This window comes from Odontesthes bonariensis, chromosome 16 (assembly GCF_027942865.1).
Source record: "Odontesthes bonariensis isolate fOdoBon6 chromosome 16, fOdoBon6.hap1, whole genome shotgun sequence".
Lineage (NCBI taxonomy): Eukaryota > Metazoa > Chordata > Actinopteri > Atheriniformes > Atherinopsidae > Odontesthes > Odontesthes bonariensis.
In genome coordinates this window covers 3526600-3549147 of record NC_134521.1, presented here as the reverse complement: position 1 = coordinate 3549147, position 22548 = coordinate 3526600, and the positions used below count along the sequence as shown (strand labels likewise).

At 41.3% G+C, this 22548-nt stretch overlaps 1 protein-coding gene across 1 annotated transcript in view; it reads right to left on the bottom strand.

The window, feature by feature from the left end:
- The window catches only part of gtf2ird1 (GTF2I repeat domain containing 1), a 61626-nt gene that overhangs the window by 20668 nt on the left and 18410 nt on the right, over positions 1-22548 (bottom strand). The window contains exons 6-15 of the mRNA XM_075487412.1: positions 20081-20379; positions 18917-19012; positions 17759-17842; positions 16980-17163; positions 9035-9060; positions 7606-7732; positions 6780-6823; positions 6556-6636; positions 2471-2632; positions 100-153 (exon numbers count right to left, since the gene is read on the bottom strand). Coding sequence (XP_075343527.1) covers positions 100-153; positions 2471-2632; positions 6556-6636; positions 6780-6823; positions 7606-7732; positions 9035-9060; positions 16980-17163; positions 17759-17842; positions 18917-19012; positions 20081-20379 — 1157 coding nt within the window. The remainder of the gene's footprint in view (positions 1-99; positions 154-2470; positions 2633-6555; positions 6637-6779; positions 6824-7605; positions 7733-9034; positions 9061-16979; positions 17164-17758; positions 17843-18916; positions 19013-20080; positions 20380-22548) is intronic.

The following is a 22548-nucleotide window of genomic DNA, read 5'->3' as shown; positions in this document are numbered from 1 at the left end:
ATTTCTTTGGAAGGGGGAGCTGGGTCGACTTTTGCGGCCGTTTTCTTTACCACGCTGACACGGTAAAACTCTAGAATACACTGAACAGGAGCACCTTACCTTCAGAAGGTCTTCTGATGCTCTGGGAAGCGGCACTGGGTGACAAAGGTGCAGCTGCAAGATGCAAAAAAGAAAAAGAAAAAACGATGAGAAGGGCAAACGGTCGCATACAGCTCCTTCACTGTGTTCAAGTTCAAGAGAAACAATATGAGGGGCCACGTCGTACTCTCTCTCCTTTTGTGCACAGTGGACGGGGGGGGGGGCGACTAAACTCAGGGACTCGGTGCGTTCCAGGTAGATGTTTGCAGTAATAACTACATCAAATTAAATTCTTCTGTCTAATCCGAGTGTAACACAGGAGATGCATAAATCAATGTGATCACATCACTGTTTTATAAAAGTTTTTTAATGGATCAAAGCTGCTAGAGAGTGTTGAGAAAAATACTTCACAATGTGTGCATTCATTTGATCTATAAGTTCTTATATCTTAACAGTGTTTCAATATCTCCAGGTCTACTGCATTATAATCAATTAACTCGATTAGAAAATTGCTTTATATGAGCTATATATATATATATATATCTGTCTTTTCTGTCAGTTTATTATTAGCAGGCTTTAGCCCCTGCATTGTTAGACTATAGCTTATTCCAAACATTCCCAAAGTGGATCATTAGCTGAGCGTCTGGCGGTTTCTTTATAAACCCAGACATTTTTGCTGCTTATGAAGAGGTGACAAAAATGGACAAAGTTTTGTGGAGGCTGGAGAAAAATAAACAACAAGGATAAAGTTTATTGGCCAGCGAGGATGTCAAGAGAGATTAATTAACCAGGTGGGGCTGAGCAGGAGCTCCTGTGGTTAAGAAAATTACAAAATGATGATGCAGAAATGATGGCTGATTAAAAGTGCTGCCAGACTTTTTCATGGACAGGGAGGAGGTCGAGTGTTACTTCTGTTTAGGACTGCATTAAAAAGCACGATTCTTTCACGGTTCGATTACGTTTACAAGACACAAACACTTTATAAGCAGTGCTTTTTATATGGGACATCTAGCTTTCAGTAATTAACACATCATGCATCTTTGAAAGGTGCTGGGGGAGATGATGTAACCTCGACAGAATCACACGGGCTCCTGGTAAGAACTGAGACCTGGCTTCAAGCACAAGCCCATAAAACATTTAGCTGACATAAAATGATCCGCCTGAGTTAGAAATTTAATTTCCAAATGGACATCCTCTGCAATAAGAGTCTAAACAATAAATATTTTGAACCCTGACCATTTAAGTCTCTTCTTGCAACAAATGATTAAAGGACGAATGAAAAGTCATGTATAATCTGTGTATAGGACATTTTTTACCAGGGCCCCACATGTAATCTATGCATAGCTACTGTAATGCTTAATGTGACATCTGCTGCACTTACCTCGGTTCTCTCTCCTTTAGAGGTAATTTGTGAAAGAAAAGAAAACTTAAACAAAGCACAATCAAATGAACAAAATAAATCAAAATGCCTCATTAAATGCTCAAATCAAGATCACTTTGGGTAGACTCGTGAATCTGTGTAGGAATGTAAGGAATACCAACTCATTTGCATGTTGATACAATTTGCAAACAGAGGAAGAACAGAGTGCTGGACTTTTGAGGTCAATTCACTAAAATTTCCCGTCGTCCCAGTTTAATGCTAAGTAGACTTCAGTGCTGTTCAAAATGTTTTCATTGGAAAAAAAACAAGAAAAAGTCTTTAAAAATGGGAAACAATTCACATAAAACATTATTTCTTCCACCTCAGTTATATTTGGATGGATAGTTACCCAACCCGACTAATTCCAACGGCACCTGACATCAGCAAAATCAGAAAGGGAGTTGAGTCTACCCAAATGTTCTTGGTAATCTTACTCTACTGACCTACGGTTTCAGGGAGTGAAGGGAGTTAAATGTGGGGCGGGGGTGTGGGACTGGGGAGTATCGACAGGACTACAGGACGCTCAAAATCTGTAAATGTGCACGATGCATCGTTCTTAGCCACTGACATGACCAAAAGTTGTGAGTTTCAGTTTGCCCTCGTAATGACCGAGGCAACTCTCAACCACAGAGTCAAACGGCTGCAGCAGATGCATGGTGTTCCTCACAGATAAGAGCTCGTCTTCAGAGGACAGCAGCTACGGAAAAGTTCAACTGGGGGAGAAGGGATGCTTTTAAAGGTTGGGGTGGTGGCAACTAGTGACTGGAGAGGTTTGGTCACGAGGAAACGAGAAGAAAAACAAAAAAAAAAGGAAGCAAAAGTGTCTGAGAAGAGGGGTTTCATACGTGCTGCAGCTTATTTAGCTCCCTAAAATAGGCCAGAGTGTGCGGCTGGTGGTCGGGAGGCAATCCAGGAGCTGCAGTGTGAGGAAGGAGACGATAAGGAGGTGTGGACTGATGGAGATGAGGTTACCTGAGTGGTTTTCCATTGGCTGATGGGGCCCTGAGGGAGCCGGGGGGGCGGGGGGAGCAGAGGGGGCGGGGGGAGCAGAAGGCGAGGCTGTGGCTGGACACAGTGCACTTGCAACCGGGTCGACCACAGACTCACTGGGCTCCTCGCCACTCGTGCCGGCATCTAGAGACGCAAACAAACTCATCAGCTCATACAGTTCATTTTGCACAATGGCATAAGAGATCAATAGGACACGTCATGTGTCCAATACTTCCTTTGATGGAGCTCTAGTTACATTTTTGTTCGAAACCGCATACTTCTCCTACTACTCCCACTACTCCTACTAACTTTAACTTTTTTTTAAGTTCCCGGATGCATACTAGATTCTCCGAAATGTTGGGTATGCATCATGAGGTTACTACTCATACTCAAACTACCCAAGATGCAACGTAACGTGACGTCGCCGATCGTCATTTCCTGTCAAAACGGCAGTTTCAAGCTAGCTACAACGAGGGTAGGTTCACTTCCTGTTTTCAAAACAAAAGCACCAATTGTATCGTAATGGCTTTCCCTATGATAAAAGGCAACGGGTATTTTATTTTGTGAAATCAACAGGAAGTGCGTTGCTCACTGCGGCTAGCTTTAGTAGCGCCGAATTCGTGGGAACAAAATTGTAAACAGCCGGTATTTTGTCAGGTTTTCAACACGTTGGGGATCTAAACGACTACTTTCTCACCTGAAAATGTTTCAAATGTTGCTAAAGTTTACAGAGTTTAGAGCTTAAGGGAAATCAGCTTCAGGCCGGCTCATTTCGGCTCGGGCAGGAGCGAAATGCATTGTGGGTAAACGCTCTGCATACTGTCTGATCGATCAGTATGCCGTATGCCAGTATGTAGTATGTAGTTTCGAACACAGCCTTAGTCATTTTCTTTAATGATTGTAGCTTGTGAACACGACATAGGCCTCAGATAAATCAAATCTAGATCCACGTGGGACTGTCTCACCTGCTAAGTAGGAACTTTACAATGTGTGTAACTAAAGTTCAGGGTGCCTCGAATGTTTTAATCTGGACTGAAAAGGTTTAACTAACATGAGCAAAGTTTTGCTTTAAAAAAGCAAAACAGGATTTTTGGAAACACTTACAAGACAGTATAAGTGTCAGCGAGCTGGTGGTCACCACCTGATCTGGACTTTATGGCTACGTTCGGACTGCATGCGGCCCAAATGTGGTCATGAAGCGGCTACAGATTTGGATTTTGTGCAGGCGGAAGTCACCACACGTCTGCGTTGAGAGCACAGACATTAGCCAGTGGAAGACCAGCGAGGTGCAGGATAATTCCTGCATATAGTGACGTCTTTGTTTTTTTTCTATGGTGAACTGTTCACTCTGAAATCCGATGTTGGCAATTTTGCGAAGAGTAATGTGAACGGCCAAAGGAATAAAAAAATAAAAATGGGCCCTGAGCGTTAAGGCTCAGTGCCCTACAGCTCCAGGACTCAACACAAGCAACGGCCCAGAAATGCCAGCAATCCACCTTAGGCTGACCTCCACTTCCCTTAACCCATTTAGGCCTAAAACGCCTGGAAAAGAATGCCTGTAAAACCTATGGGCGATTTCAGAAAGACCCCCTAAAACCTGAAGTTTTTCTGGAAATTCAGCAATTGTGTCAACGCCTACTAAATGATTGATTTCTCAGCCTCTGTGGCAGATTCTGAAAAAGTATTTGAGAGCTTACACCTGTGGCTTTCTTTGGAAATTGAGTTTATTTACATACACCACGAAAATAGAAAATGTAAAAAGTAAAGTGCAGGAACAGCACTATTTTCAATAAAAAAAACAGTAATAAAATAAAATAGAAATTGTTGAAATAAACAGCACTATTTTCAATTAGATTAAATGCCTGCAACGGTGTGGCATCTGCAGGTAAATCGACTCTCACCCCTGGTGTGCGGTTGAAATCTCTCCGTCGATTACGGTGGTGATTGTCAGCCTTCCACTCACATTCAAACCCTTCAAAATCATCCTCGTCGTTATTGTCATCCTCAAACATATGTGCTAGCCATAAATCTCGATCAATTGGGTCAGCACGTTAATCAGCATTATCAAAGCCAAGAAAACTCCTCAAAATCGCTCCCGTCTGAAATGTCTTCCCACTGAAAGTCCTCCATGCTTGTTCGATGTAACTTAACTTCAAAACAATGACACGAGGAACATGACGACACTCTCACGTGTCTATTATAATGCATTTCGTTGGCGCAGAGGTCAATAATTGGTGCAAAACAACCCTTATACAGGAAAAAAGACGCGTACGCTTTCCCGGCCTTAAAGGTAGAATAACGCAACAGCGCCCCCGGCTTTAAAGGTAGAAATGCGGCAATGCTTTCCCGGCCTAAATGGGTTAAAAGTAGTGTTTTCTTGCCATCAGTTATTTTCATCGATTAAAAGACCCTCATCTTCAAGTGTGACAAGATCCTGAAAGAAAAAAGGTTTCTCATTGAAGTGTCAGAGGAAAGCATCCACCCGGGTAAGCGACTGCCGTGGTGCATGTTCGGCATGTTGAGATAAAGAGTTTTTCACCGGCACTTAAACAGTGACCATCCACATAAAACCAGACGCTGCTTCCCGAGACCTGCGCTCACGTTTTAATAGTTGATGCTTATCATTTGCCATCAGGGGGAATTTTTAATGGCCTGTCACCATTTCAGACACCATGTTGTGCCTTTTAAAAAGCAGAGAGCTGCCGTCAGTGTTTCGCAGCTGTGAACAAAATAACCGATGACGAAACACCACACAGGGAAGGGAAAAAAAAACAACTTTTTGCTGTTCATTTGTTCTGTTTTGTGGTGCAGCTGTAATGTTCCTGGCAGCAGGACTCATAGCCTTGTTTCCTCACCACTGTCATCAGATTCTCTAATTGTAGGCCGACGTCTGTTGCACTCGAGTTACATTATCACTCATCTCTGTATGCTCCGCTCCCATCACGCACACATAAAACAACCACAGGACAGGAAACTATAGTAAAGAATCAGTGTGAGTCGAACAGAAATGACTGCACATATATAACATACAAAATAAAGAGTTTTCAGAACAGAATGCGCATCCTAAATGCAGCTGCTTTGATCACTGATTTCCATTTGCTGGTATTTCAAGCATTTGAAAAAGGATTTTTTTTTTTTTCCAAGTCTGATCAGTCATGAAGAGGCACAAATTCAAATAATAAGTATTTTTAAAAAACTTTCCAATACACAACAAGCCTAATTGTTCAATAGGTTTAAAAAATCGAGTGCACAAACAGTAAAAAATACTCGTATGTAACAGAAATAGCATCAGAATATGCTGGAGGAAGGCAAATTTGGGCTTGAATGCGATACATTTCTCTTAGCTTAACTGTTAGCATGGCCTGTGGATGCACATTCCTATTTTTACCAGGTGTTTGTGAAAGCTGCATTGTGCTTTTTACAACATGCAGTTAATGTTGCATTATGAGTCTGCACAATGGATTAACCATTCCCAGAGAAAGCTCTCCTAAAGCTGCATTTATTTCCAATATAAAAATGGAACTAAAAGAATAGGCGTGGAGCTAGCCAAGATTTTCATCTATTTATAATCATTTTAAGTCGATCCAAAACGAGAGGGGGTATCCCATTGTGAGTAATTGCTCAAGCTATACCATTTGTTTGTCTAAGCTAAGTGTCAGATGTGCTTTCTGGCAGAAAGTGCCCCCCCACAGGAGATGACAAAGAAAATTGGCAAGTGCAAAACTTTTTTTGCTATCCAGCAGGCACCCCAAGCAGAGAAGGGAAATCATAAGCCTTCGCTGGGTTTGGTAAACATGAGTTTCTATTGTGCAGCAGTCTGCAAACACTGTTATTCAAGGTTGGAACGGTGGGACATGGAAACCAACAGCAGACAGCGAGTGAAGACAGTCTGGAGTTTAAGCCTCAGACACTTGCTTACAAAACAGATGTACATTTTAGTCTAAAGGCATCGTGTCACGGTCCTGCAGTATGTCAGCTCACAAAAACCCAGTCTGGTTACAGCATTTATATATTTTGGAGGTAAATCATTTCCAAAGTTAACGACTGCCAAGCATGTGCTCTCTTACCAGGCACTGTAACTTGAATGATTTCCCCATCTGGAGGCTCCGTTTTAATCCTCCGCAGAGGAATGCAATCTCCTGAAGGACCTGCAGGGATTCAACGGTTTAATGGCACTGGGTTTAATGGGTGTGTTCTAATAGATTGAAGTAGCAAACACAATCTGCAACTGATCAGACGGCACAACGAGATGGGGAAACGGGAGAGTTTTTAAATTGGGATTAGGACATACCTGCTTCACAGTCAGCCAGGGGACTCACGCAAGCACTTGTTGATCTGTAAAGAGAAATCAAAACCATGCATGATGAAAAGCAACTTGTGAAACACTTAAAATTGATCAGATTGTGAAGTCAGGCTGAATACTTTCAGTTTTTGTGAAATGAAATGACTTAACTATGGCTGCATCAAGGCTCGTTTGTAAGATTAAAGATATTTAAAAGGCTTAAAACTTTCCTTTTTGATAAAAGCTTATAGTTAGGGATGGCTCAGGTGATCCTGAAACATCCCATAGTTAGCTGCTACAGGCCCAGCCTGCTGGGGGAGCTCATGTGTCACACCTCAGGACGGGAGATTGGACCGAAAACAAAGTTTCAGTGCAATCTGTTGGTTTCCTTAGCTAGGAAATTGTTTTTGAATTGGCTCCATATGAACGAATTGGATTATTTTATGAATAATTATGATTACAATTAATTGAATTCCAATTGGCTTGAATTGGACTTTATTATCTAAGTACCTTGAGATGACATTTGTTGTATTTGGCGCTATATAAATAAAAATTAATTGAAAATTTAATTGAATTTAAGATTTTTCATGTAAATGAAATGTCTGAGCTGAACTGATCGTAAACGTTACTGTTCTCTATCATATAAAAACCAATCCGAAATGAATAGTTAAGAAACTCAAGTTTATAAAAGCTGTTGTTACAACGTAAATCCTAAATTTAAACTGTTTGATTAGCATGGCTTCTGCCGGTTGTCAAAGCAACAGAACGTGCTTGCACTTTTTTCCTCAGCACATCCACACTGTGAGCAAGACTTCTGCGTGGGCTGCACTCCGACCTGCTGCTGTGAGGATTGCTGATCAGCTCGGCCGCGGTGGCCGGGATGTTGGGATTGTCGGAGAAGCTGTCTTCAGGCGTGGAGCTCGGGTCGTGCTTGCCCTCCTCTCTTGCCATCTTGCCAGCAGCTTCAACAAAAGAGGATAAACAAACCCCGCATCCCATTAACGGAGAACATCTGTGGGGTGCAATTATGTACATAAAGACTTTCTGTTAGCCAGTCTTTTGAGTAGATGAAAATCATTCATCATTTAAATGAAAACGTGGATTACTCTGGAGCGATTTGTCTCACAGTGCTGCAAAGGGAAGCTTTACATGCAACACTCAGGGGGTTGACTTTCAGATACTAGTTTATTAGATCTGATTACCTAAAGTAAAGACAGTTTTATTCAGCAGCCCTGTCATAAATACGTCTTTCATGAAACTTCTGACCAATTACAGAGGAGCTTTGGTAGGTGACTAAGTGAGAAAACACTCACTTACATGGATAAATAATTAATTGAGTTTCTACAGGTATGACAAATACAAATAAGTTGGTTTAATCTCTGTTGTTGATTAACATTTCTAAATCGCCGCTCAATAGAAACTTTCCCTGCCTGGCAACTATTTCTTACATTGTCGACTGATGTAAAGACATAGGCTGTGTTCGAAACCGCATACTTCTCCTACTACTCCTACTCATACTAACTTTTTGAGTTAGTATGCGAGTTTGAGTAAGCGAGAAGTTCCCGGAGGCATACTAGATTCTCTGAAATGTTGGGTATGCATCATGAGGTTACTACTCATACTCAAACTACCCAAGATGCAACGTAACGTGACGTCGCCGATCGTCATTTCCTGTCAAAACGGCAGTTTCAAGCTAGCTACAACGAGGGTAGGTTCACTTCCTGTTTTCAAAACAAAAGCACCAATTGTATGGTAATGGCTTTCCCTATGATAAAAGGCAACGGGTATTTTATTTTGTGTAAATAACAGGAAGTGCGTTGCTCACTGCGGCTAGCTTTAGTAGCGCCGAATTCGTGGGAACAAAATTGTAAACAGCCGGTATTTTGTCATGTTTTCAACACGTTGGGGATCTAAACGACTACTTTCTCACCTGAAAATGTTTCAAATGTTGCTAAAGTTTACAGAGTTTAGAGCTTAAGGGAAATCAGCTTCAGGTCGGCTGATTTCGGCTCGGGCAGGAGCGAAATGCATTGTGGGTAAACGCTCTGCATACTGTCTGATCGATCAGTATGCAGTTTGCAAGTATGTAGTATGTAGTATGTAGTATGTAGTATGCAGTATGCAGTATGCAGTATGCAGTATGCGGTTTCGAACACAGCCATAGAGACGGATCAGCAAGGTTTTCGTTACTGGGGCCAAAATCACAGCTCATGAGCTCAGGAAAATGGCATTCAAACATAAACAAAATTAATTACACCCCTTACCAGTGAAAATCCTTTCATCAAACATTCTGGAATACAAAGAGAGAAAAAAACATCCCGTTAGTCACCGAGTTCAATGACCTTTTTCAGCTTTCAGAGCAAAAGATCCTGAGGCAAACATTGTACATGTGGAGGAGCGAGTCATTAACAGCTCTTTAAGCACATTAGCTGCTCTTTACACCATCAGTCTCAGTCAAACAATCAAGTAATTGAGTCATTTCTTTATTCCCACTGAATCCTTCTGATAAAAAAAGGCTGTCTGGATGTAATATACTCCTGTAACCCCCCCCCCCGCCTCTATTGGCCACTGTGATCAAAATGAATGCCACAACACAGCTATATCTTTGGCTCTTGTTCATATACACCTGTTTGCAAACTTTGCAAGCACATTTTACCATACTGTGCTCATTGAGTCGTCTAGAATTAACTCACTTTATGACTTTAAGAAAGCCAAATGAAAGGATTCCACATTGAGGCCATCATTGAACATGACTCACAGTCTGTAGTCATTACAAATGCTCACAGAAAAACAACACAGTTGCTCAGGTCTGCATGGGACAAAAGACTCAAAGATGAATCAGAGGACGACGCCAAGAGGAACTTAGAAGAGTGTCGTTACCAATTTACCTTCTCAGACTCAGCTCTTTATTGCAGAGGACACCGTTATCAGGTAAGAATGTATTTTTCCACCAGCAAATGTTAGGAGAATTTAGAAGCACCCTTTAAATCGACCTTATAAACCGAAGAAAATAACAAGCTTCCCTCTCATTTCAAAGGAAGAAAGTCAGAGTTAAGTAGTTTATTAAAAGAAACTGTTACGCTGTAGATGTCATAAATGAATCACTTTAATATAAATCCATAAAAAAAGCAGTTTTTCTGTTTTTTCTGCGGGTTATATGAGTATATGAGCCAAAGCATCTTTAATAACATTATTCAGATAGGATCAATATGAATGTGTAGTTGAGTCAACCTGTTCACCGTTTCACACGGCAGAGTCACTTCCAATGGGCAGCTGAACGGAGAGCTCTTCCTTTGGGCCTCCAACGTGGTGGGATCTATCCAACTAATTTGATTAGTTGATTGAAAATGCTGCTGGCAGACATTTTGCCTCACCGCTGCATTCCCCCGTAATGGATCACGCCTGGTGTCGAGCTTTACACGTGCCTCGGTGTTCAAAGCTTGTTTGTGAGTTGGCATTTTTTCTGTGGAATATTTTTACTTCAGAAACTGTGCCGAGCGTTTCCATGTTGGGAGAGAGTTTTCTTTTCTTTTTTTTTCTTCAACCGATTCTGCAGATTATTCTCTTCTGAAATTCGGGACTGCAGAGTTAAGGAGTTTTTCATACTTAAAAGTGAAAGTAGGCTGTTTTTGACAAAAACTGTTTGTTTCGATGTGATCTAAAAACTTTAAAGTGACCTCAGCGAGCTTTCATTCAGGCACTTTATGTGTCTCGTCCAAATAAAAAACAGTAATCAAATAAAAGTGAAAATAATTCAGTTAATTTTTGATGTCATCACAATATGATTCCATCAATCTGGTTAAGCTGTAGCATAAGGTATGTGTGCATGTCTGTCATAATTAGGGATGGGAATCGAAAACCGGTTCTTGTTGAGAACCGGTTCCCAGTGTTTCAATTCCTTGGAATCATTTGGCGATTTTTGCAAACGATTCCCTTATCGATTCCAGTGGGCGCGAATGACGTCACCACGCAACGTTGCGTGGCGAGTCCAGTGCAGCCAGCAGTCAACAGTAAACATGGCACCCAAGCGGTACAAACGCTCGAAAGTTTGGTTACACATCCCTAAAAAAGACGACAACAGGGCAACTTGCAAAGTGAATATTTCACCAAAGGGAGGAAATACTACCAACATGCAATAACTATGAATGAATGTCGCGTTTTCGATCCGCTCCGGACTAACGTTGGTGAATCTGAACCCAGCAACGTTAGCAACGTTAGCATGTCCTCGGCTAACACTGCAGGTCACTAACTAACTAACAAACACTGCCTATCATGTTAGCACCATTTGCCTCATTGTAAAAGCTGCTGTTAGTAACGGTTAAGGTTAAATGAATGCCTTCTCAGGCCTTACATTTAGATGAAATCATGAGAGACAGAGCCTGACTGGCTCAGAGCCAGAGGCTGGTGGTACTACCCCCAGTTCACCTCTACCTCCAGCTTCTCCTTTCACCAGAGCAGGAAGAGTTCAATTACCCAGGCCAGGATAGACCGATGTGGACCTCACTGTTGTTGGGTTTGTAAGGTCATGACTCGTGTTACTTCTAAACTAAACAAAGTTGATGCTAATCGAGCGGTTTGTTGTCCTTTTTCTCCAAATGAGAATCGATAAGGGAACCGACAAAGAACCGAATCGTTAAGCAGAATCGAAAATGGAATTGGAATCGTAAAAATCTTATCAATTCCCATCCCTAGTCATAATAACAGGTTCGGTGAGAACTGGAATGTTTCACAACGTGTCCACTTAATGGTGTTGCCTAATTGTTAGAAAAAAAATGGTATTAAAAATGCCTACGGATAGCATGTGCACTTAATGACCTGCAGTGTAACCTGACATGTCTTATGCCTCAAAAACTGTTTGTTTCACTGTGATCTAAAAACATTAAAGTGACCTCAGTGATCAGCACTGTTAGCTGGGTGGCTACTTTCTGTGAACACACACACACACACACACACACACACACACACACACACACACACACACACACACACAGCTAATTCTGAGTCGGCCACACGAACGCCATCACATGCTGCCACAAATTATCCGCAGCATGGCTGGAAGTTATCCACACAGTGATGCCCTCTGTGGGCTGCCACGTAACCACCGCTGAGCTGTGGACGCACGGTCTTATAAGGAATGTTTTTCTGTAGATTTTGATCTACAGCCATGTAAAATCATATAGATATATACATACACACAATCTGTGCACACCAGGGATGTCCAAAGTTGGTCCTCGAGGGCCGCTGGCCTGCAGGTTTTAGCCGTTTCCCTGCTTCAGCACACCTGATTCAGAAAAATGCATCATTAGCAGGCTTCTGCAGAACTTTACAGGCGTGTTGGAGCAGGGAAACAGCTAAAACCTGCAGGACAGCGGCCATCGAGGACCAACTTTGGACATCCCTGGTGTACACACATGTCCTGTATATCAAATCAAATCAAATTTATTTGTATAGCACATTTCATGTACAAACAATTCAAAGTGCTTCACATAAAATAAAAGCATTGCAGCAGGGAGTGGAAGAAGCATTAAAAATACATAAAAGAATATAAAGAGAAACAAATAAAATAATTTAAATGAATTTAAAAACAAGCAACAGTCCAGATAAGTTCAAAGATATCGTGCAGATTTCATGCATAGACACATGAGAACAGAAATGTCTTTAACCTGGACTTAAAAATGTCTCCATTTGGTGAAAGTGTAATCTCCACTGGCAGTTTGTTCCACTTGTTTGCAGCATAACAGCTAAATGCTGCTTCTCCATGTTTAGTCTGGACTCTGTATATACCCACAAACCTAACATATTGTATACCATAAAAACTCTCTGTATATACTGTCTGAACATCCCTTCACATACTGTAATCTGCAATGCGGTAATTCAATTTGCACTTTCTGTACATGTCCTTTTTTGATTACCAGAGATGTGGACATCACAGATTAAACAAGACTCCCGACTGTACTTTAAGAGCAATGACTCAGAACTTCTAGAAAAGTACTTCATATCTGAGCCCAGAAGTCCTCAACCACCAGACCAAGGACCGGTCCTGGTTCCGAAAGAAATAAATCAATTAAACAAAGCTTGAATAACAGGCATATGACAGCAGGCACTCATTGCTTGGTAATGACCCTAAATGCAGCAGGTCGGTGTAACCGTCCCCCCCCCCCCCCCCCCCCACGGGCGACTTAGCATTCATCCAGCTCCACCGTCCACAGAGTTATTACTTTCCAAGCACCGATGGAGGAATGGATCTGTGACTCATTTGTGAATGTTCCTGGAAAAACAGGAAGATCAAATCCTTGCATTTCTGCCAGCATTCTGGATCAAAGACAACCCTGAACACTGAAATCAGCTTCTGGCTCCTGCAGCGGAGCTCTGCGAAGCAGGGTCTCCAGTAATGAATGAAACTGAACTGCCTGATAGACTGAACATACGGAGCATGAGACGGGTGTCTGATGGAGGGAAACACACATCCACACGAGCTAAAAACATGTGCGAGTGCATAATATCAAACACTACTTAAATGTTATCAGGGTGCTTGCTCTTTTTCCAAATTTAAATTCCAGACTTTTTCCAGACTTTTTTAAACCTGATACTTTTTTTTCCCCAATACCTTAAAGACTTTATGTACTTGTAACTTGTGTGCCTACTGCCTGCTTCATTGGTTGGATGAAAACGTTTCAAAACATGAAAATCACAAGTACATGAATTTCACATCAAACAAGTGTCACAAAAACTATCTATAAAAAAATATGAATGGATGGATGGATGTATGTAGAATTCAGTCTCTTCACTCACATCTCATCCCATTAGGCTAATACAGTACGTGAGCAGTTAGTAAAATTATAGTTTTATAGCCTACCTTCCTATTTCTCATTTCACAATGCCTTTGAGCATACAGTAACATTCTACAATACATTTATTTTCCATACTTTATTAAGATTTTCACACAAAATTCAAGACCTTTCAAGGTCTGGAAAACAGCGCTTCAAAATTCCATACTTATTAAGACTTTCAAGACTTGCGCAAGCACCCTGGTTATGATTATTAAGCACAGATAAACTGTATATCTACATATGTATATGTACACATGTTGTATTTATATAGTTGTGCTAATTACCTTACATTGACTGCTACCTGGAGTTGCCGTCTCTGAAAAAGGACCCCTGCCTCGCCCCTTCATTTCATGAATCAAACTTTTTGTCAGCAGGTTTGTACCCAATTCCCACAATCTAAGGCCACGTGCCCACGACAACGGTAACGACAGATAAACGCAGAACATTTCGACAGATGTGCCTATCTTGCACACGGCGACGGCGTTTTTAGGAGTTCAAAACGGAGAAAACACAAACTCCCCCCAGAGTGGAGATCTTGAAAACTTTCCAACCTCTCGTCGCCATAGGAACAGTTCAAAACACAGAAGTGCGTTTTTTGCACACGCATCTGGAAGTAGCCTACTGACGTTCTACCACCAAATTTGAGCCTGCCCTTTGAGAACAATATGGATGAACGTGTAGCAGTAACCGCGTTAAATACTATGCATGAATCACGCCAACAAATGGCGAGACTCTTGACCAGGCATTTGGTATTGTTGCTACTGCCACCTACGTCCGGCGCGTGCATACTACATCGGCAAACTGCGAGTTTTATGAGTTTTATACGTTTTCCCTGTTCCCATGGATAGACAGATATCCACCCCCAAGACGCTCGTGAGAACGCAGATAAATTGTGGAGGAAAAAAACGGACATCTGCGTTTATGCTTCAGAGCGTTGTCGTGGGCACGTAGCCTAAAGTTCTGTCCATCCAAGTTTACAACCAGGAAGCGGTGACATCATGTTACTGAACACCACTGGATGTGACGTGCGTATATCTGTCGCTTTCTGACACGATGTTAACATTTTAACTCAGAATTTCACAAGCTCCGTATAAATCATTGTTTTCAATTCTTCTTCTTTTTTAAACCGTTAATGGAAAAAATTGTTAAAGCCGACTTTTTCTTAAGGATGTTTCCAGACAAGCCTCAAACAAAACATACTTACAGCACTGCTCAATGAAAATTAAGTTCAACCTAATCTAATTTAAAGCGGCACTATGCAACTTTCAGTAATACGGGGTTTGTTTACCATGCAATACACACTCCAAAGCTGTAGGGGGAGCTCCGTAGAAAATAAGGCGACAGTCTAGCCAGACTGTCGTAAACCCACCAGAGGCAATTTACGGTTTATTTTTCTGTGGTTCTGCCATCACGATATCGATTAATAACTATTTTGCAACTCTAGAAGCTAACCGCATTCAACTTAGCCGTCGACAGCTAATGGAGAGGGGGTGTGTCTCTCAGGCTACCTGGCTCGGCTCAGAGCCCTTTACGACCTGCCGTGAAGCAGTAGTTCTCGGCTCTCGTGTGTCGCGAGACTTCCAGAGGTAAACAAAGCACGCGGCGCCACAGGCAAAGTTGCAAGCGCTGTTTCGGGCTAGGGCCACCAGATGGAGATGGAAATGTCACCGTTTTCATCAGAACGGGTCAGCCAAGCAATCTGATGATTGCCAAGCAATTTTATGACCATGAAAAAGTTGCATAGTGCCGCTTTAATGTACAGAACACCGTCCACCAAGCAGAAACTTTAAGGGTTCCCACAAGATTTCCATTTTAAAATCCCATATCTGTCTTTAACTCTGACAACATGAAGGGATGGCATCAGACTTTATCCACCAGGCAGCGCAGCTTTCAGTCAGACACTTTTTGTGTCTCGTCCAAATAAAAACCAGTAATCAAATAAAAGCCGCCCGTAGTGAAAACAATTCAGTTCATTTTTGATGTTATCACAATATGATTCCATCAGTCTGGTTAAGCTGTAGCATAAGGTATGAGTGCATGTCTGTCATAATAACAGGTTCGGTGAGAACTGGAATGTTTCACAACGTGTCCACTTAATGTTTTTTTTTTTAGCCTTTTCACTACTTTGTGCAACTTTCTGGAATACAGTGCTCTCTGCCTGTACAATCCACCACAAAAGTTACATTTTTTCAGCGTACTCGAGGCAAATTCTGGAGGCGCAAAAGAAAAGCAAACAGCTTTTGGTGAACATGCGTTCCCATAGGAATGAATGGACTTCCGGTTGACTCGCATATGAACGCATAGGCATGTGGAAACAGGTTGAAAGTGTTCCTGTGCAGCGTTCCTGTGCAGATTGGGTTGAGTGGCATTAAAACAAGGCACTGTAGCAAAACAATGACCAGTCATTCTACTAACAATGACAATTAGAAATAAAGTAGGCACCTCTAATGTTGGCTTTGTACCCAAAGCAGTTAAAATAACAAAGACCTTGGCCTCTATTTCTGGAAGTTAGTGTATTAGAAGTCGGTGAGTGAGCTGCCAGCTTTCTTGCAGGTCAAATCAGTTTGTTTGTTTGTTTTTTCTGTGTTGCTGCTTTCAAAGCATCCGTGTCAGACATTACGGTTGGTAAAACATGTGCTTCTGTAAAGACTAAGACTGAGGAATGAGATTGGTTATTCCATCCAGTATCAGCTGGGAATAATTAAAAGCAGGGCTGTATTATTAAACAATAACTTGGTTTCAGTTTAACAGAGCTCACCATAAGAATTAATGATCCATTTGTTTCGCCAAAGCAAAAAAACAAAAACACAACCGTTTCTGCATCTGGAACATCTGTCAAACACAAAAGGAATGCGATGCAATTCTGACTGAATCGCAGTTTCAATCTTTTCTAATTCTATCAGCACTAATGAGTTGCCTGCAGGATTCGTTAAAAGATGTCACCGCAAACAAGGCATGGTGGCTCGTTTAAATCAGCCTGAACAAACGGAAGGTGGAGCAGCCATTAGCACAACACATATTGGCAAAGGAGAGCCATTTGGAACGTGAATGGAGATGATTTACCAGTTAGTGGGACGGCGTGTTCTGAAGGAAACAGATGCTTTACAGACAGATGCTATATGCTGGCCGGCTGGTAGAAGCTTATTCAAAACCTTTTTTTAATTGCAGCTCTGGGAAACAATGTCATTCGATAGTTTACTAATAAATGTGTATCCTGTGGCTAAACTCTAATCCATACACAGTGTCTAAATTAGCCTTTTTTAAAAGTAGGAATCAATACATTTTCTCAAAAATCTATTGCTGTGCTAATTAAAAGCAGAGAGATTTCTCATTGTTTCTCTCTTTCACATTCACACTGTAGTCTTTAAGCAAAGGTTACCGTTTGACGATAAATCGGATTCCGTGGCGCTCGTCCAGGATGCGTTTGAGCTTGGGAACTCCATACGTGCACGGTCTCTTGAAGGGGATCTGATCGGGGATGCCAATGATCTCCACAGCTCCTGGATCGCAGGCAATTTTGCGGTAGGGGACAGGCACCATGTGATCTAAACCCAACGCCTCAGCTGGAGGAAGGACACAAAATAAGCAATCAATGTGCCACTGCTGAAAAAAAACTTGATTTAGATGCTCTTTTGAAGTCTTCTAACGGTGTTTGTTTATTCAAACTGATACTGCCTATTTGCATGAGGAAAATGAGTCTCCGGTGGGACACATGCCCTCGTAGAAGATTTACTGAAATGAAATAATTTTGCTTGTGAAATGAGAGAAAAAAACAACAACTTGTGAATGGGAATGATAATTGGTGTTGTGGGCTTTCACAGAAAAATCTGAAAGGGGCTCCATTGAGCCTTAATGGGGAATCTGTAAGTAGACACACAGTAACACACTTTTTTGAGTACTTTCTAATAAAGGGGATAATCAATGCAGATATGAGTTCCCTCTAGTTAAGCTGCTTCTTACACAGCTTTATTGAAATTAGCACGTCACGGTGGTTGTAAACGCATGTCATGTGTATCACTGATGAACAGATAATTCAACACTGATCCCAATCTATCAGCGTCCTATGGACTCATAACTGCATGAAGAGGCAGAGAAATCTTTGCCATGATGACAGCGATGCCCACTTTAAATCAAACTGCAGAGAGAGCCCCTCCTTACCATATCTGCTGTTGAACAAGATCTGAACACATTCTCTCAACGTGTTGATGTCTTCAGTTTCCCGAATGAACGAGTCCCATTTTTCTAAAAGAACAGAAAGTCAAGAGACACCTCCTGTCAATACATTCAAATCAGTTGCATGACATTCCAGAGCCATTAATATCTGGAATTAATCTCCTCTGCTTAATGGCAACTTGGTAAATCAGTGCAATCTTCTTAAAAGATTACTATTGACATCTTGGTCGCTTAGCCTGTAATAGCTAAGAGTTAGCACAGTTCAGCCGTGGCAACTGAACATGTAAGCCTACAAATCCAATCAAGAACACCAGAGGAGATGTAAACAAGATGTAAACAAACGCAGGCCTCCTGTGATGTCGCACATTTTCATTTCTATGATCTCAACTATGGACATGTGATAGCAAATTACAGCCTGACAAATGGAATGCAAGTGATAGCTTTTTTAAGAACACATCTTGAGTTTTTCTGCCCCGCAGTTCCTTATTGGCATATAAAAGTTCTTGTAGAGAGGTAGGTAAAAAGAATCACACTGATACAGTAATATAAAGCTGGAGCCTGCAGACAGACTGACTGACTGAAAACAAGAAGAAACTAAATCCTCCTACCAGCACCTCCAAAGCTCACTGATCAAAACATTAGGATAAACCTTGAGTGGTGTTATCAATGAAGTTGACACACCCAGCTGAGATAATGCAGAGAACACAGCCTTTTGTAAAACTCAAAACGTCTTCCACTCTATAAGCAACCACCTGCTGGACACTGATTATTATCAATAATACGGACACGACAGGAGCAGCAAACCTCTTTTCCCTTACAAGGCCACTGTGGAGAGACGTCATTGTTAAAGCAGAACCAACTGCTGCTGTGCTGAAGACTACAATATTCATTTAATCTAAGAACTTCACGCAGTGCTGCCTTTTATCTAAATGTGAAGGCACAGAAGAAAAAAAATCTTTGGAAAATATCAGTAACACTTCAGCTTGAAATGTTTCTATTTAGTGACGACATTCAAAGCTTTTAACATTTCGGACACAAGAGGGGTTTACTTACTCAGTCCGTCTTGCTGAGCCTGCCCAAAATAATGCGTAAAAAAACATACCCAACTGCTCTAATCTTGTTGGTAATAAGACGTGAGCCCACCTGATTTTTCATGCACAATAGAGAAGAGGAGCCTCTTAGAGATGTGGATACCAGGAGGGCTCTGACCATGCTCACCAGGTAGTCTTGTTGGTTCATCTGAAAATGCACGGCAAATAAAATAAACTGAGAAAATCTATTCATTTCAGGCAGACGTGTCAATTTTACACACATACGTTCAAACGCAAATTTTCTGAACTACCTGAATTACAAGTGAAAAGGTGCACATCCACTACAATTCTAAAAATTACATCTTTTTTTCTGGGTGATGTGTTTGCAGAGGTATGAGTCATAATGAAAGTCCAAACCAGTGTTAATTTCGTCAACCAGGACGATGACGAAAATATTTCGTTAACGCCCCTGCTTCCAGAAAATAAAAATATGACGAGAATAAAAAATGATTTTCGTTAACGAGACTAAGACGAGACGAAATTTACAAGCCATGGACGAATGGACATTAAAAAATGTAATTGTTTATAATTAATTTGTAATTTGTAATTGTTAATATAAGTGTTTCTTGAACTTCGTAGAAGATTACGCGCTGTTGCCCTGTTTGTCCCTGCACGGCGCCTGTCCCACAGTGCCTCGCACGGCTCAATCAGAAGTAGTTCAGTTGAGTTTAGGCCCTTCCCATGTCAAGTAACGTAGCCGGTAGCTAGCTGTAACGTAGCCGGTAGCTAGTTCAACTTTGCAGTCCAGTCATGGCGTCGGGCTCGGATACCGGTATACGGTTTGTTGGAGCTGGGCGAAAACAACGCCTGGATGTATGGAACCATTTCGTTTACAACGCGAAGCACAAAAAAACAACCTGCATGATAATGATTGATCATGCCGCCGATGCCGGTGGTGGCCAAGATGAGAAGTTCTATTCTGCACAGTGTTACATAAATAAAATTGAGAAAAAAAGAAGCAGTGTGTGGATTTTCGACATTGTGACTAAGACTAAATTAAAAAAAGCTGACGAAATTAACACTGGTCCAAACATGAGTGAATGGACCTTAAAACTAAAAACGCAATGAGTCAAATGGTATCTTTACGAGAGAAGAAGCAACCTTTTCATGCTGTCACTACACTGACAATAAGCCGTCGTTCTGCTTGCAGCCAGGTTGTGGTGGGTTTACAACAATAAGTATCTCCGATTGATGCCTTGACGGCAGTAAAACTTACCGCTGTCCTTTCCAGAGGAGCCCTTGTCTGTCCAGCTGCCCTGTCTGTCTTTGCCCATGTTGAGGAGGGACAGAGGTTTGAAGTCCAACTTGCCATCTGGGTGCGGTTTGGAGGACATGGGCATGCCGTACAGAAAGTTTGACAGAACTGAGTTGCTGGAGGTGGCCGGGCTAGATGAGGTGACAGCCTGGGCAGGTGACTTCCCTGGAACGTGGCTGCTCTGCGTCATGACAGCGGTGGAAGAGTTGTGATTGACATCAGTGCTGGACTTGGCTTCTCGAGACAAATCTTCTGCTTGCCTGTGCAAAGAGAGAAAAAAATCCCAAAACAATTTACACCTCGTTTGGTAATCGTATCCTCTTGATGACTTCTTATAAAAGACGAAGACTACGTTTACATTTGGTATTTTGGCTCTCTACTCATCTTTGTGCTTCTTCTGATAGACACGTAAACACAATGCTGCACAGTTACACGCAGACTGTCCATATTTAACTTCATTATACATTGCTAGAAACAGGAAATACCCAATTCGTTGTGAGCATAAGCATGTGACAGTTGATATCGTTGCATGCGGGACTCTACAATAACTCTGTTTTTTTAGGTCAGAGGGAGTTTAATATAAAACTGACGCCTAAAGTGTTGTTGTTTTTTAATCCAGTTAAGATTCAATAAGTCCTTATGAGTACAAATATATATAAAAAAAAACTAATCTTGTGACAGTGTGCTGATCCTGGATAGATGTGCTACACTGGGGGAAAGCTACCGGCATCAACACTCCTCCCACAAATGACTGGTTTACGTGCTAATTAGCACAATCACAGACTAAATGATTTCTGCCATTTTAGTGTTCCAAGTTTGTAAAAGCCTCTTTCACGGGATTATTAACCGCTGTGCAGCTGATCTTTTTCCAAATTTGTGGATTTCATTGCAGTTTAGACTTAGAACTTAGATCTTATTGCAATAGTAGAGCAGTCCCTCGCCTTCTTTTAGGTCTTTTGAACAATTTAAAGTTCACAAAATCCAAATGTGTGCGCTGTTAACAGTTAATTAGTTGTAGGGGGTTGTCAGACGTTCAAAGTAATAATAATAATAATTTATTTATATAGCACCTTTCATACACAAAATGTAGCTCACAGTGCTTTACAAATAAGATCAATATACAAAGTAGATTAAGTAAAATAACTACAAGAATAACAAAATAGAGTACAATAGAACATGTTGGGGGGGTAGAGTGAGGAGGAAATAGATATGAATTAAAGATAAAGTACTAAAAATAGAAAAATGAATTTACCAATAAAATAGAGAAACAATAGATGTAATATATAAATAGTAATCATAATAATAATAGAACTTATAAAACTAGTAGAAGGCGAGGGTGTATAGATGTGTTTTTAGCTGCTTTTTAAAGTTTGTAATATCTGTTGACTGGTAGAGAGTTCCAGATTTTTGGTGCATAAAAACAGAAAGCAGCTTCACCCGTATTTTTATATTTCATTTTAGGAATATCTAATATGTAATGGTGGGCCTCTGTTGTGGCCACCCGGCTGTGGAAAACTAATCCAACTCTTAGCGAGAACCAACTAAGAATCAGCTCCAGCATTAGCCCTAAACCAGGGTCGAAGCTGTTTTAGGAAGCTGGATGCTGAATGAGTCCAGGCAGAGTCTGTCATTTACTCATAATCAGAAATTAATCATGCAGATCCAGATGAGAGCAGATTTCAGAATAATTGTTGTACGTGTTCAAGGTCTCAGAAGTGACATTAAAGACTCGGTTGACGCTGAAGTTATGACATCGTCTCAGTGTCTCTCCTTGTCACCGCAGAGCTGTTAAAAGCTGATATCTATGAGCTAAATGTCCAACATACTGTGGTATGGTCTGGTTTCTGGAAATACACCATTAGGTAACTGGAAAGTGTTGTTTTCATGAGTCGAACAGCAGCACTTCCTATCCTACACTTTCCTTGACAGCCGCGGCCGCTGCCACAACCTAGTTATTAGTTTTGTTGCTGGCTTTGCTTGTATCATCATCAGCGAAAATCCACCGATTCAAATAACGTAGAGCGAATTCTTCTTCTCGATTTGTATTGTGGCTGGCAAAAACTCAGTCGAACATTTCCTGTGGTTGTGTACAATCTTTGAACATGCCTTAAAGAGAGATTTTACTGAATAAAAACAATCTTTGGCATTAAAGCTTAAATGCTAGAGTAACTTGCTCAGTGGACTTTATTGTCAAAGTGGTCTGAAGTTGATATTTCCCACATGTATAGACATATATATGAGACTGTGCTCAAAGGGAAGTGTAAGAAACATCTGATTAGTCCCCAACAGAGTCACCAGTCTCAGTGATGCTGGCCAGATTTATTGGTTTCTTTCAAAATGTATAATCAACAAACATTTTGCCTCAGGCCTCAGTACTGTTGACAACAATACATGACTACTCCTTATCAAACTGCAGCCACAGACGACAT